The 15,166-nt window shown below is 47.9% G+C and overlaps 1 protein-coding gene across 4 annotated transcripts in view; it reads right to left on the bottom strand.

Moving 5' to 3' along the window:
* Positions 1 to 3,364: 3,364 nt before the first annotated feature.
* The window catches only part of Cep152 (centrosomal protein 152), a 90,206-nt gene continuing 78,404 nt past the window's right edge, over positions 3,365 to 15,166 (bottom strand). For all 4 annotated transcript variants that reach the window (XM_023724039.1, XM_023724038.1, XM_023724040.1 and 1 more), the window contains 6 exons: positions 12,632 to 12,799; positions 10,601 to 10,697; positions 9,777 to 9,880; positions 7,506 to 7,662; positions 7,159 to 7,262; positions 3,365 to 4,503 (listed from right to left, as the gene is read on the bottom strand). In XM_023724039.1, coding sequence (XP_023579807.1) covers positions 3,581 to 4,503; positions 7,159 to 7,262; positions 7,506 to 7,662; positions 9,777 to 9,880; positions 10,601 to 10,697; positions 12,632 to 12,799 — 1,553 coding nt within the window. In that variant the 3' untranslated portion in view covers positions 3,365 to 3,580. The remainder of the gene's footprint in view (positions 4,504 to 7,158; positions 7,263 to 7,505; positions 7,663 to 9,776; positions 9,881 to 10,600; positions 10,698 to 12,631; positions 12,800 to 15,166) is intronic.

Genomic DNA, 15,166 nt, shown 5'->3' with positions numbered 1-15,166 from the left:
GATGCTGGTAGTGAAGCCTGGGTGGAAGAAGTCAGTCTTGCCTCCTGCCACCACACCAATCCCGTTTCTCCTTCTCCTCTGCCCTTGGGCCACGCTGCTCTGCCTGAGGCCGACTGACTGGCTGTGAGACAAAATAAACCTCTCCTCCTCCAACTTGTGGGTGTGGCTTCTATGTCCCAGTGACTAGAAAGTGAGATGGCACACAAATGGTAATCGTGAGAGAGCTGGAGTAGCAGTCATAATGACAAAGTGGACTTTATAATAAATATCACTAGAGACCAATAATAATGACCAATATATCACAAAGATGTAACAAATATAAAGGTCATATGAAACTAACAACCAGTCCCTGAAATACATGAAGCAAAAACTGATAGAGCTGAAAGGAATCAACGATTTAGTAAGTACAGTCATCCTTGGTAACTAAAAGAACAAAAAGGCAGAAAAATATCACAGCTATAACAGACCTGAGGAGCACTGTTAACTGAACTGCCTCTTCTGAAGTATCTGTCCCAGGACAAGCAGGCTGTTTCGGGTGCGTGTGGACGCACGCTGGGACAGACCACCGGGTAGGCAGGCGTGAAATAAGTCTCAAGAGAATTCAAGACCGGAATCACTCACAGCGTACTCTCCAATAGCAAAGAAATATAAACATAAAAAGAAATTTGAAAAATCCTCAATTCTTGGAAACAAAGCAAAGCCACAGCATATCAAATTCACAAGGCGCAGCTTAAACAGTGTGTGGAGGCTGCTGGGAGTTTTAAACGTCCACATTAGAACTCTGTTACATCAGTAATGTACACTACCACTTTTAGAATGAAGAAGGAAGCATTAAACCTAAAGCAAGCAGCAGGAAGGAAATAAAACCAGGGAGAGAAAGTCAATGAAAAAGGAATAAAAAAAAAAAAAAAGAGAGAGAGAAAGAAAAAAATTAAACCAAAATTCTGTGGGGAAAAAGTGTCAAACTTGAGAAATACTAAGAAAAATGGGATGACACAGAATACTAAAATCAAGCATGAAAGATGGAGCTGGAATATATAGGTCAGGAGTATAAGCACCTACCTAGCAAGGGCAAGGTCCTGAGTTCAATTCCTGTTAAAAAAAAAAAAAAAAAAGAAAAGAAAAGAAAAGGGGGACACTACCAGGAGTACTGAAATTAAGAGAATACTATGTCCATCTTTATATCCACAAATTAGACTATTCAGATGAAATGATCAATTTTCTCAAAAGTAAAAAGCTATCAAAACTCAATAAAGACCTGAAGGGCTGGGGAGATGGCTCAGTAGAATAAGTGCCTGCCTTGCAAGCATAAGGTCCTGAGTTCAATCCCTGGTACTGAAAACACACACACACACACACACACACACACACACACACACACACACACAAAAACCCTGAAAATTGTAGTTTTGTAATCAGAAAACTAATTGGCTTTAAAATCCCGCCCCCCGCCCCCACACACAGACTACATACCTGCCTTCATCTGGTGAGTTCTGCCCACATAAAGAAGTATTTGCCGTCCTTCAACTCGCCCAGAACAGAGGCAGAGACATATTTTCAATCCTCCCTCAGCCAGCGTTACCCACTCACCGAGCAAAGACAAAGATCTCAAAAAGTCAAGACAGCAGCACCGCTGTGGATATGCACGTGAAAACCCTAACCGCCTGAGCGAATGAAACCCAGCAACATGCTGAAAGCAACCACCGTCGCCACAGCGCGGGATCTGCGTGGCCACAGCACCGAGGCCACCTGCACCTCCGTCCTGTCCCGCCGGCGCCTGAGCGCTGGATTCGGCAGATTCGCACTGATCAGAAACACCTGAACTCCAGCGCTGCCCTCACACTACCTGGTCATCACCAGTTGAGGTGACAGCTTTGCAAGATCTGAAGTTGCACTTCTAGGTGCTGCTCTTTAGAGCCGGCAATCTGAGGAGGATGTTGTTGCCGTCCACACCTCTGCTACCACTTAGCCTGGTTCTGGAGGGAAATTTTACTGACTTAATTTCAAAATATCGCCCATAAACTACAGTTCAAGACTTTACAGAACCGCCAGAACACTCCTAAAATTTTCTTATTCCTCTTGATGAATCTGTGAATTTATCCAGAAACGAAAGCACTGACGTTAACTGTTCATTTCTGCGATCTGCCCGTCAGCTCAGAATTTCAACCCACATCACTAAGTTAGCAGCTTGTGCACTATAAATGGAAAAAGTAATAGGTTTACATTTTTCACATGAAAAGACTTGTTTTAGTTTCCAAAAGGGGGGCTGGGGAGATAGCTCAGTGGTCTAAGCACCTGCCTGGGAAGCACAAGGACTTGGGTGTGATCCTTGGTACTGCATGTTGTGCCGGCCCCAGAGTCCGAGCTGCATAGAGACCCTGTACCTAATACATGATTTTTAAAAATTTAATTTCCAAAAGGTATTTCAGATGAAAGGAAAACATGAGGTCACAGAAGAGACAGTCTCTGGATATCCCAGGTGATTTAAAGTAACTCAAATATCAATTGCAAATATTGAGACTAATAGTTCAAATATCAAAAGCAGGATACAGCTGTGCATTTTGTAATCAAATCTCTTCAAAGTGGGCAGGCTGACAGGGTCTCACTAGATGCATAGTCCAGGCTGGCCTTGAACTCAGCCGCCATCCCTCCTCAGCGCTCCAGTGCTGGGATTGTGAGCACACCGCTCGCCTGGCCTGGCCAACAAGGGTTGAAATTTTAAGGAGCGATTTTCAGGAAAGGTACATCTATTTTAAGTCCATAAGCTTTTTTTTTTTTTGGTACCAGGGCTTGAACTGGGGACCTTACACTTGCCCGGAAGATACTTACTTATGCCACTGAGCTATATCCCCGGCCCACCTGCCATAGCCTTATAAACATGGTAACTTTAATAATCAGATTTGGCTGGTCATTCATGTAAAACTTCACACTGTACTTTTTCTAGGTGAACTTCAAACGTAATGCCCTTAATATACATTTCTTTTTTTTTTTTTTCTTTGTATTTTAGGGAAGGGTCTACAGGGTGTTCAGGTTCTCACTACTTGATCCAACTCGTACTGATCCGCCTGTTTACAGCCTCCCAAGAGCTGGGATTACAGACGGGCACCACCACGCCCAGTCTCAACTGCCATCTCAGTGCGCCCCAGGGGCAGGACGGCATAGCACATCTGGGGATGGAACTCCTGGCTCCTGTGCTTGCTTGTAGGCACTTTAATCTGCTGAGCTATTTGGCTGGCCCTTAATATACATTTCTATATCACACAATACAAATAACTCATGTCGAGTGTACAGATTGCAAGCAATTTTATTTAAATAACAGCAGAGTGACCAATTTAGAAGTATAAAAATACATACATTAGCAACCAAATACAAGCACCACATGAAAGCAGAATACACACGTCCCATCCAGCCTGTGGAGTAAGGCAACATAAATATCCCAAATACTTTAATGAGAATGATTTATTCATAATAAAAGTTATTAAAACATCTCGAAGGAGGCTGAGCCCACAGTTTATCAGTGTCAAGCCTTCTCTTTGGTTTCCTTCTGATAGATTAGCGAGTCTCTTCAGGCACAGCGCCGCTAGTCTAGCTGCACGCACGGGCTGTCGAAGCCACTGTCCTGCTGCGTAGACAGGCGAGGCGGTGGTGGTCGCGGAGGCTGCAGAACCCCCGGGGCAGCCAGGGGACCACTCCCAGTTCTGAACTCTGACATCCACACAGCCGCCCTTGGGGAAGCTGGGTGTCGAATCCCGCCTGGCCTGCCTCGCTGGGGACACCTGGCTTCGCGCGGAGCAGGGTCTCTCTGGTGCTTCGTCAGCTGCCCGCCCACCTCTGCATCTGAAAGGCAGTGGGCTGCCGAGAGCTTCCAGGGTTCATCCTGCGCATGCGGCGTCCCCTGTGGCTGATCGTACAAGAACGACACTTCCAGACTATGGCAGGGTAAAGTGCTGTCTGAGAGCCAGCCGATGGAGTCACCGAGGGGTCCCCCGTCCTTCACCGGAGTTTCCTGGACACCCAGCCCTCGGCCCGGGGAAGCGTGCATGTGCGGCTCGCAGCCCGGGCTCCGGCTGGGCGAGGGGAAGGGTGCGAGTGTGGATCCCGAGGCGGCGAGCCCAGGGCTCCGCCTCGGGCAGGGCGCTCCGCGCAGGCCTCGGGGCGGCTCGGCGCTGAGCAGCGCTCTCTTCCTGTGCACAGCCGAGCCGCCCTTGCCTTCGCATGGCGCAAACTCAGGAGAAATAGTCCTGGGCGACATGTCCGGGTGCGTGCAACGACCGTCCCCCAAGTGGAAGTCTGACAGTAACCCGTCGGAGCCCACCCGCTGCAGGGCCCTGGGCTCGGGATCCTGCAACCGCCTTTCCAAGTTACACGCGGCCCTCTTGGTAGCCGCCTGTCCGCTCGCGCCTCGGGGCTCGGCTGTCACGCTGCGCGGCTCCCTCTCAGTGCAGCAGGGCGGACTGTGGTTCTCGAGGGTTCTTTTTGGCGTTTCAACTTCAGCCAGCGTCTCTGAAGCCAGGGAAAACAAAATCAGGGAACACGTGTGAGGAGAAAATGGACATTCAAAGCTGAACACACGTGTGGTTGTTAAGTCTTCTCAAAAAAGGCAGAGAGATTTTAATTCCTTCCCAAAGCAAAGGCAACAATGCTAGACCTATAAAACTGTTCTAAGTATCAAGCAAAAATCTTGGTAATTTTGTGGCTGGAATCTGATACATCGCTCCTGCGGTCCACCCACTCCATCACTTTGCCTTAGATGGCACAGTATTTCAGGAGTCAGCTGCAGGGTTTCCAGTTCTTGTTGACTCTGATGTCAGCGGTGGCGTTTGGGACAAAGGAAGTTTGCGAGCAGCAACACAGCACACACACAATCACACACACGCACAGGTGCATGCACACACACTCCTCTGTAAAGGCTAAACAGGTTCTGATTTATTCGGCCAGGGTACTAAATCAGATCAGTAACAAAAGCACCACACGCATGACACCAGAAACGGCAAGTCCCAGAGTTTGCTGCTCTCCAGCGTCCACGGAAGGGGTTGCTTCTATCCGGGTTTGATTTGCACTGTGGCTCCAGATTTAGAAAATTATTTGAGGCATAAAAATAAAATGATCTGAATAAAATTGTATGGGGAATGTCTCATGGCTTCCTGAATCATCTCTGCTTGGAGCTTCCTACAAGCGCCAAAGCTCCATCCTGACAGGCACAGTCTGGGCCTCCCAGGCGACAGTGCGGACCATGCTTTGCCTGTGTTTCTCTCCGCTCACACTTCATAAACTATGTCATGCACACAACGCTCACCTGCGCCCTCTCAGGAGCGCTCTGCCGCGAAGGACGACCACCTGCCCAAGTTAACGCCATCCCATCTCTAACTTCTCTTTATGTTGCACTTTTCTTTCTAACCTATCTGTCAGCATCGCATTTGCTTGGCATATCATTCACCTTCCTATTATTTTGCATCTTCAAAATTCTTATAAAAAGAAAATACCCATTTTTGTAAATTCCTATTTGAAAGTTGTGGCTCTTTTGCAGGGGGAGGGAAGGGAGTTGCACTAGGTGGGATTGAACCCAAGGCCTTTGCACTAATCTACATTGCCAGCTTTTTAATTTTCTTTTTTTTTTGGTGGTGGTGGGGGACAGGTTTCACATGAAGTCTCAGTTTCTCAGGTGGGGCTTGAACTTGTGATCTGCCTGCTTCAGCCTCTTCGAGTGCAGGGATTATGGTCATACAAGTAAATTTAACCTCATCACATTTAGTTTGATTGCTGATATTACTATCTTCCACTTACCCAGGTTTTCTAGGCTTTATCCTCTTTCCTGATTTATTTATTTATTTGGCAGTACTAGGGATCAAACTCAGGACCTTAAGCTTGCCAGGCAGGTGCTTATGCTGCTGAGCTGTATCTCCAACTCTACTGATTTCGTTAGATTAAAATTTTTCTTCAAAAGTTTTCCTCTACTAATTTGAATCCATTTCTATTTCTTTGTTGGTTATCCTGAAATTTCAACATAGACAAAAATCTGTGTTTTTCAGCTCGCGTCATCAGTACCTACATCATCTCCTTGAAAATAGCAAGTCATAGCAAGTCTGCAATGATTCCCTCGGCCACTTCACTAGGAACACTGTATTACAGGTTCTCAGGCCCCCTTGTTGGACCTGTGAATGCTGCCACCTTAGGTATACATTTTATTGGTTTTGTTTCATTGTTAATTTAGTCTTTTTTCATGGTGGTGGCTTTCTATAAACACAGGGTGATTTTGGTTAAATGTTTGTCTTTTAGATGCACTGCATAATGTGTCTGTCCTGCTCCCTTAGAGGGATCAGGGGGCAGGTGGGGACAAGATCTGCAGGCACAGCAGCTGGCGGCCTGGGCACAGGGGCTCCCGCTGCTCCTGGGTGTGGCTGGCTGCCCGAACACTGCCTGCTCCTAGCCTCACCCTCTGGGCGCGGCTGCTGCCCAGTGGACTAGAAGGGGTGGATGGAGAGACACAGGCAGGGACCGCACCGGCTGCTGCTGCTGCTCTGGGAGCCTGGCGAGCCAGCCCAGACACACCACAGAGCCCAGCCCCGCAGCTCCCAGGGGCAGTTTTGGGCTTTCCTCTGTGTGGTTGTCATCGTCAGGCCGTTGCCCTGAAGTTGCCCATCTCCAATCAGATGCCACCTCCTTTCTCCCAGGCACTTTTCATGGCTTCTGGTTTACCTGTTACAATCTTTTGTCCCCCTTCTTTGCGGTTCTGGGATCAACCCCGAGTCTTGCACATGTCAGGCAAGAGCTCTTCTGCAGAGCCGTGTCCCAGCCCTGTATTTATTAGTGCCTCTCTAGTTACTAATATAGAGTGTGAATGTGGTAGTTTCATAGATGCAGCTGAGATATTTTGACAAACATTTAAAACCCAGGAGTTAATTTTGTACTTTTTCATTCGTTACTTGTTGTTTAAAATGTTTTCTGTAGTAGCTAGGGATGGAAGCAAGGATGGGAAGGGGTGGGGATTCTCACTCTACCCATACTCAGCTGGCAGCTGGACACTCCCTGTTCCTTCCTGTAAATTTCCAGTTCAGGCACAATCCTATAAATTAGCTCCCATTCCCTTTCTTGTATGAGCCGCACTACATTCCAAAAGAAGAGACGGGGAAGCCACCCACGTGGCTCCTATGGACATACCGGGCTGTGGCGCTCTGCTCTGGAGTCTATGAGAAGCTGGCGTTTCCAGCAACTTCGCCATTGTAGCAAGCTTGCTCGCAGTGTTCATAATCTTCTTCTCCGCCCTGTGGGGAATTCCAGAATGTAAGATTAAAATAGTTTATATGAAAAAGTGAGAGCCCTAAGCCCTCGGATTTGCTTTCCTCTTAGCTCTGCCAACAGTTAGGCTAGCAACACCACCAGCCTATCTTAATCCCCCGAGGCAGGTCACACAGGACAGCTAATTCTGTGGCTAGGGAGATGCGCAGAGCGTGGCTGCGTGCTGTCCCGGGGCCCCCAGGACAGCGGTCTGTTTGGACCGAGCTTACCCTTCTTCTTTTCCATCATCCTGCAGAATCTGCTGGAGGCAAATCAGGTAGTACTTGCGCATCTTGCGGGCGGTCTCTTGGCGCTCCCGTAGCACCTCCTCCTTCACCATTTCCGAGGCCCGTTGCTTGCTCTCCTGGATGTAGCGGAGCATGTCGCCTGCAGGGCGGGAAAGCACACAGGGGTGAGAGCTGAGCGCCCGTGCAGGGAGGAGGGGCAAGCCCAGGCCAAGCCGCTGGGAGACTGCAGGCAGGACATGCACGCGTGGAACCTGTGGGCCACACTCCAGGCCACCATTCCTGGCAGCATCACAGGGAAGGGACCTACCGGTCCTTATGGACTGATGACAGCCACATGGGGGAAGCAAGCAGGGTGGACTCGGTCGGACTGCAGAACATGTTAACAAGGAAACGACAAATACGCATCACAGAAATGGAAGCACTACAACCCTACATGATGCCCAGTTAAAGGAAGACACATGGGGTGAAAGAGAGAACAGCGGACCCTGGAAGGCAGAAGCCAAGATGGGCGCAGTGCGAGCTGGACTCCTGCGTCCTGGAGACCCATATCCCTTTATTAATTCCACACCTGCTCCAGTATCTAGACACAAGATCACGACGCATGAGAGACACGTGCAAAGCGCTACGGCCCGCAGAACGCTGGCTGTTACAGTTTCCTCCAGAAATTCATACAAAAATCTTAACTCAAAGCTTTTAAATTCTCTTTTCACTTTAACTCAGCACGGCTTTGACTGGGATACAATGAGTTAAGGCCAACTGCTTGTACTAAGTCCAGGGCTACGTCCCACACCTCAGATGCCACCGCGCCTATTGTATGTGATGCTGACTCACACAGGAGCGGCTCTCAGTGCCAGCAAGCATCTGAAAATTAGATGTTCTATGCAAAAGTACTAACGGGGGTATTTTTTGTTGAGTTGGAAAAATTAAAATGAAGTACAGGTCAACATAAAATCAGCAGTCTTCTAAAACGTAAAACACACACACTCTCTATTAGGATGGAAAGTGTTTAAGACTTCACTGCCGAATTAGATTGTCAAGCCCAGGTTGCTCCGTCTATACAACCCAGCCCTCGCGAGCACCGGCAAGGAGGAGACGCAGGTCCTCCTAGGGGATGCCGAAGGAGCTTCGCAGAACATTCACAGGACGCCAGTGTCCACTCATTCTATTTGGAATTCGAGGCCTGTTTACGTGTTTTCCAAAGTGAATACAGGGGCTGCGGGCAAGCGCAAGGACCTGGGTTCAATCCCTGGTACCACATACTCTATGCCACCACGAAACCCGGCATGGTGGCACCCATCTATAATCCCAGCTCTGGGTAGGCTGAGGCAGGAGGATCACTACGAGTCTGCGTAGCGAGTCTCTATACCAGGTAAATAAATCATATATTATTTTTAAAAAGTGAATATATTTTAGGGGACAAACATCTTTTTCCTATGTAAACACTGGTTGCTGTGTTGTGACATCCACACATTTGGGGCAACCTGGTAATGAAAAAGGAGGAAGTATTCTACATTGAGGAAGCATATGAGGAGACTACTTTTCAGAATAGCTGGTACCACCTGGCCTTGAACAACAGAGATTTGGCAAATTCACAGCTATTTGAAATAAAAATGAACGTTTATCAATAAAACTTTGAAAAGAAAAAAAAAAAAAAAAAGAAATAAAAATGAGCAACAACAGATGCGCTCCCAACTACATCCACTGCCAAAGGCCCAAAAGTTTTTGTTAGAAAGTAGTAATTGCTCATTTATTTATTTATTTTATTCATTTTTTCCATAATTTTATTGAGAAACAAATAGCAATGAGACAGTTTCAAATCAACTTTGTAGGACAGTTCCAATAATTAACACAAAAAGATCATCATTTCTTTTTTTTTTTTTTGGCAGAACTGGGGATTGAACTCAGGTCCTTGCACTTGCTTGGGAAGTGCTTATTCTACTGAGCCATCTCCCTGGCTCCTAGTAATTGCTCATTTAAAACTTGCTTGCCATATGCTCACTACACTTTAGACTGTAAAATTAAAGTTTTAGCTTATAAAACGTTTAAACAACAAAAGTGGAATCCTCAACAACAGAACAGCAACTCCACTCTGGCGCCTCCCGAGGGCAGCGCCTGGCCGCAGGACCCATTACTGCACACTGCTGAAGTGGCATGGGCAGTATCGAAGGTGGGTCTTGGCAGACCCAGCGCAGTCTCACAGCAGTGAAGCGGCCCAGCCCTCCCGAGGCCCTGGGAGCGCCTGCAGGGACTCACGCTTGATTTTCCTCACGGCTTTCATGTACTGCCCGCGAAGCTCTTCCAGGGCCTGCTCGTGACCCGGCCGACGGGCGCTTTCCACGGCCCCCTCTGACTGGGACCTAAGACAAACCAAGGGCGGCAGAGACACAGACCCTGAGTGGCGGTCCGCTTAAGAAGCAGACGTGCGTCCGCGCGTCCTCCTGCGAGGAGCGAGATGTGCAGAGAGCTCCCACTGCAGAAGCTCGCCACGTGGAAGAGGAACAGGAAGCCACTGGGCCGCCACATGGCTCACACTTCATGGGGGGGGGGGGGCGTGGCGGCGCACACCTGCCAGCCAGCACTCAGGGGGCCTGGCACAGGAGGACTGCAAGTTCAAGCCCAGCCTGGGATGTTCAGCGATTTGGGGAGCCCAGTCTCAAAATAAAAAGAGCGGAGGATGTAGCTCAGTGGAGGGGCCCCGGTGCAAGTCCCAATACCACAAAGGAAAGGAAAGGAAAGGAGGAAGCGGGGTGTGTGTATGTGTGTGTGTGCAGAAAAGGTACGGCCACGTGATGAAATGCTGAAAGCTACTGAAAAGCATACTGTAGGAAAACATCCAATAACTTGGACAAATGCTTTCCTAAGGAAGGGTTACAATCCCACTTAAAAAATGTGCCGTGCACATGGTGTGTGGCTATAAAGAGGCTCAGATGATATAAAACAAGGACTCTGAGTATCTTCCAGGGAGAGGGTTGGGAAGATTGTCTTCTCTTTTATACTTTTTGCTATATAAAAAATAAAGGTCTCAAAACATGTAACACCTTGTAGCAATAGGATGGTTTAAAAGAGCAAAGATCTACCTTGGTGGCATTTTACAGAGCATCTGTAGTTCTTCCAATTTAGTCTTCATGTCGTTGTTTTCTTCTATTAATTCTTCAACAACTTTAGTATTCTCTTCTACAAAAGAAAGTTTATCGTACATCAGTTCCTCCCCCATCCTCCTGCCATGTCCCCTGCACGAACAGCGCAGAAGGGACCGCCTGGTTCCAGCTGCTGTCGGGCCATCCGTCGCACGAGCCCCAGCCTGCCCACTCCCTGGCCTGTTTTCTCAGCACTCTAAGCCCACCCTGTCTTCCCCTTCCTCTGGGCCTCACACTGCCCCGGAAATGTTCCAAGTTACATCTGAGGCCTGGGCGTTGCTTCCCAGCGGCACCGCAGCTCTGCAGAAGCCTCTGAGCCCTTAATGCATGTCCCTGTCTACAGCTGGTGCCCATCTAAATGGTCACTGGACAAGCACGCTGCTATGAAATGACAAGAAAACTAACCTTAAGTACAGGCCATCTCTAAAATAACGTAAGATGTCCAACTCTCTAAACTTTTAAAAGGATGAGACGAACAAGAGTCTATGTAGTGTGAGAGGAGAAGAGCCTGAAATTTAAGGGCAGGGAGACACAGTTTAACTACTGGCCTAGCTTCTTAGCAGTTGGGTGAACCAGGCCAGGGCCTGGGCGCATGCGCGCTGAGGGGCTGCATGAGCACACACGCCAGCCCTGCACAAGTGACGAACCTTTCACGCCTTAGTGCTGTCGTGGCCTCTGGGGCTCACAGTGCAGGGGACAGCACCTTGGGCCCGGGAAGACTGAAGCGATGGGCCTGGCCGGGGCTTCGGTGCTTAGTGAGAGGCCTAGAGGCATCTGCCCGGCAATGAGCTCAGGAGACGTGGCCAAGAAAAAGGCCCAGGGACTCGGAGCCCAAACAAGGGCTGCGCTGCAGCCGAGCGACTAACCCACATCATGGCTCTATCGAGAGGAAGAGGGCTGGAGAAGCCTGGCGCAGCGGCGCATTCCTCTAACCCAGCACTGAGGGCGGCTGAGGCAGGAGAATCGCCAAATCCGACTTTCACTTGAGCAACTTAGTGAGACTCAGTCTGAAAAATAAAAAATAAAAAGGGCAGGAGGTAGCTCTGTGGTAGAGCACCACAGACGACGTGAAATTTAAGTGTCTGTAGTTAGTGCTGAGGGCCAGAGCTAGCCGCTGAGGAGTTTTTAACACGGAAATGTCTCGATCCACTTGCTTAAGGTCACTCTAGCTGCGTGTCGGCAAGCACTCAGGCATGCCTGCGGGGTCCACGAAGGACACGAGTGTAGAAGGCAAATGAATGCATCCGCCTGTCTCTGTGGACAGTGCAATTCTTGGAGACCTCACCACTCAGGCTTCCTCTTCATGCCAAGATTCTCTGTACTAGCGGCTCCCTCCCCAGAGAGGTGCAGGAGGTAACAGACTCTCATCCTCTGGCAAAGGCCTGGAAAATCAGCGGGCAGCCCCCCAATGCTACGGCTTTGCCTTAGGGAAGAGCAGGCCGAAGCGGACAGGGCAGGGAAAGTACAGGGCAGACGGGCAGCGCCGCATGCAAGGCCACCAGGAAAAGAAAGTGCGGCCAGAGCAGGAATCCAAAACGCTCAAAATGGAGAGCACAGAGCCAGGTGGAGCGACAAGGGTCCCAGGAAGTGCAGAGGGCGGCTCCCCCAGCGCGGCCTGGCAGCACCGAGATGCCCGGGGCACCGTGACGCCTGGCCAGGCCCACTCCCCTCTGCCACGTCTTTACCCTGAGTCCAGTGCTCACTCCCCAGCAAAGGCCCCAGCACGCAGCTCAGTGCCCGACGGACCCTACGCTGTCCAGGCAGGGATGCAGAACGCAAAGAGAAGCTCTGGTAGAAGCGAAGCCGGCCCATTTTGAGTTCACTAACAATCCAGTTAATGGAAAGAAGGTGTGCACTGGTTCAAACTAACCCCGGAGAAGCAGCGTGCTCATTAAAGGGGCTGTCCCATCTGAACACTCCAAGCGCACCGAAGAGCTTTGCGCGGGGACAGTGCGACATTTGGGCGCTAACCTCCTATCTTCTCCACTGCAGCTTGGTGCTTCCTCTCCAGATGCTGAAGATGCCTACAGCTTTTCTCCAGTTTTCTCTTCAGGTCTTGACACTCTTGCTTTGACTTTTCAAGTTCATCAAGGCATTGTCCACAGCATAAATCTTTGCTTTCCTGGCTCTCTTCCTTATCTGCAACAAATAAATGACACGGCTTGATCAATGAGATTGAGAGAGAAAAGCAGAGAGGAGAGCAGGGGAGGGGAACAGGAAGAAAAGGAGACAGGAAAGGAGGACAAGCTGCAACGACAATAGACAAAAGCCACAGGGTAGAGTCGGATGCTTCAGACAGAGACTTGGGGTAGACCCTGATCACTTCTTACTGGCCTGGTGACTCAGAGCTTTTTGGTAAAAATTATATAAAATTGGATGCCACAATCTACTTGAAAAACTGCCACAAAACCCAAGGCTCAGATGCCAACACTGAACACATGCCCCACTAGAAGGAGCTGGGCATCTTCCTCTTGCAGAGACGGCTGCCTGAGCTGAATCAGGGCCAGGCTGGGCACTCGCCAGCTAAGACGTACTGCAGAGACAGGAGTCCAGACAGAGCAACAGCCCTGCAGATGGGTAGGAAGCAGTCCATGGATGGACAGATGGACACAGGGAGGGAGCACAGGCAGATGCCAGGAGAGTCTTCATTACAGGCACACGCAGAGTGGAAAAGGCAGAAGGAAGTCCGAGTTTGGTCATTTACCATGTGACAAGTGACTATTTTTGACAGACGATTCAAATTAACCTCACCAAGGAAAAGCCAATGGCAGTACACACCTCTGTGTATGAAACTTGTCACCCGCGCAGGGTGCCGGCAAGGAAAAGTCTCAATTTAGTCATGAAGAAATATAAGACAGCCCAAAACAGGAAAGGTTCAGACAGAAAAGGGGGATGAGCCAGCCATAAAAGACAGAGAGGATGGAATCCTGGGCAACACAGGCAAGGCGGAGGCATCACAACCCCTGACTTGAAATTATACTATAAAGCTACTGCGATAAAATCAGTACCATACTGGCAAAAAAAAAAAAAAAAAAAAAAAAACACAAAAAACAGGCCTGAGGATTCATGGAACAGATTAGAAGACACAACTACAAATACACTTAGCCACCTTACTGTTGACAAAGGGAACAAACACCTTTCTTCCCGGGAAGAAAGACAGCCTCTTTAACAAATGGTGCTGAATTAAGCACAGGAGAAAAAGGAGTAAACGACAACAGGTAAATAATATGTCAATCGTAAGTCAATACATCTCAATTCTAACCATCAAAGTAAATGGACTCAATTCACCAATTAAGAGAAACAGACTGGCACAGTGGATTAGGAAACAAAATCCAACAATATGCTGTATACAAGAAACACATTTAACTCATAAGGACATTCATAGGCTGAAAGTCAAAGGGTGGAACACAATACTACATGCCCCAGCACCTCAGAAAAAAGCAGGGGTAGTAATCCTATTCTCAGACAGTCTCAACTTCAAACCAAGAATAATCAAGCAAAATAAAGAAGGCCACTATATACTGGTTAGGGGAAAAATTCAAGAGGAAGAGGTAACACTCATAAATATGTATGCACCAAACATGGGAGCACCCAACTATATAAAGCAAATTTTAATGGACATGAAAAATCTAATATCCAATACCACAATCTTAACAGGAGACCTTAACACCCCTTTAGCCCAAAAAGATAGGTCAAACAGATAAAAACTTAGCAAAGAATTAACAGAACTGAACCAGAGCTTGAAACAAATGGACTTGGTGGACATATACAGAGTATTCTACCCAAACACAGCTGAATACACATTTTTCTCAGCTGCACATGGGTCATTTTCTAAAATAGACCACATACTGGTCCACACGTCATGCTTAAGTATATGCAAGAAAACAGAAATTATCCCATGCATATTATCTGACCACAGTGGAATGAAACTGGAAATAAATGACAAAAGAAACCAGAAAAAAACTCTAAATGCAAACAACACCCTACTCAGCAACCAATGGATCACAGATGAAATTAAACAAGAAATTCAACAATATCTACAATTCAATGAAAATTCAAGCACAAGTTATCAGAATTTGTGGGATAAGATGAAAACAGTTCTCAGAGGAAAATTCATAGATGTGAACTCACACATTAGGAAAACAGAACAGGAACAAATAAACACCGGATGCTGCACCTCCAACAACTAGAACAGGAAGAGCAAACCAAACCCAGAGCCCAAAGACAAGAAGAAATCATAAAGATTAGAGCAGAAATTAATGCAACTAAGACGAAGAAAACAGTTCAAAGACTTAACGAAACAAAAAGCTGGTTCTTTGAAAGATTAAATAAAATTGATAAGCCCCTAGGTAACCTGATCAAAAAGAGGAAAGAAAAAATTCAAATACAAGCAATAAGGAATGCAAAGGGGGTAATTACCACAGACCCAGTGGAAATTCAGAAGATTATCAATAGCTACTTTGAGAATCTTTATTCTCACAGAATAGAAGACACAGAAGAAATGGA

The sequence above is a fragment of the Octodon degus genome, unplaced genomic scaffold (genome assembly GCF_000260255.1).
Source record: "Octodon degus isolate 3935 unplaced genomic scaffold, OctDeg1.0 scaffold00105, whole genome shotgun sequence".
Classification (NCBI taxonomy): domain Eukaryota; kingdom Metazoa; phylum Chordata; class Mammalia; order Rodentia; family Octodontidae; genus Octodon; species Octodon degus.
The sequence above is the reverse complement of the archived record's forward strand: the minus strand, read 5'-3'. Positions and strand labels throughout refer to the sequence as shown.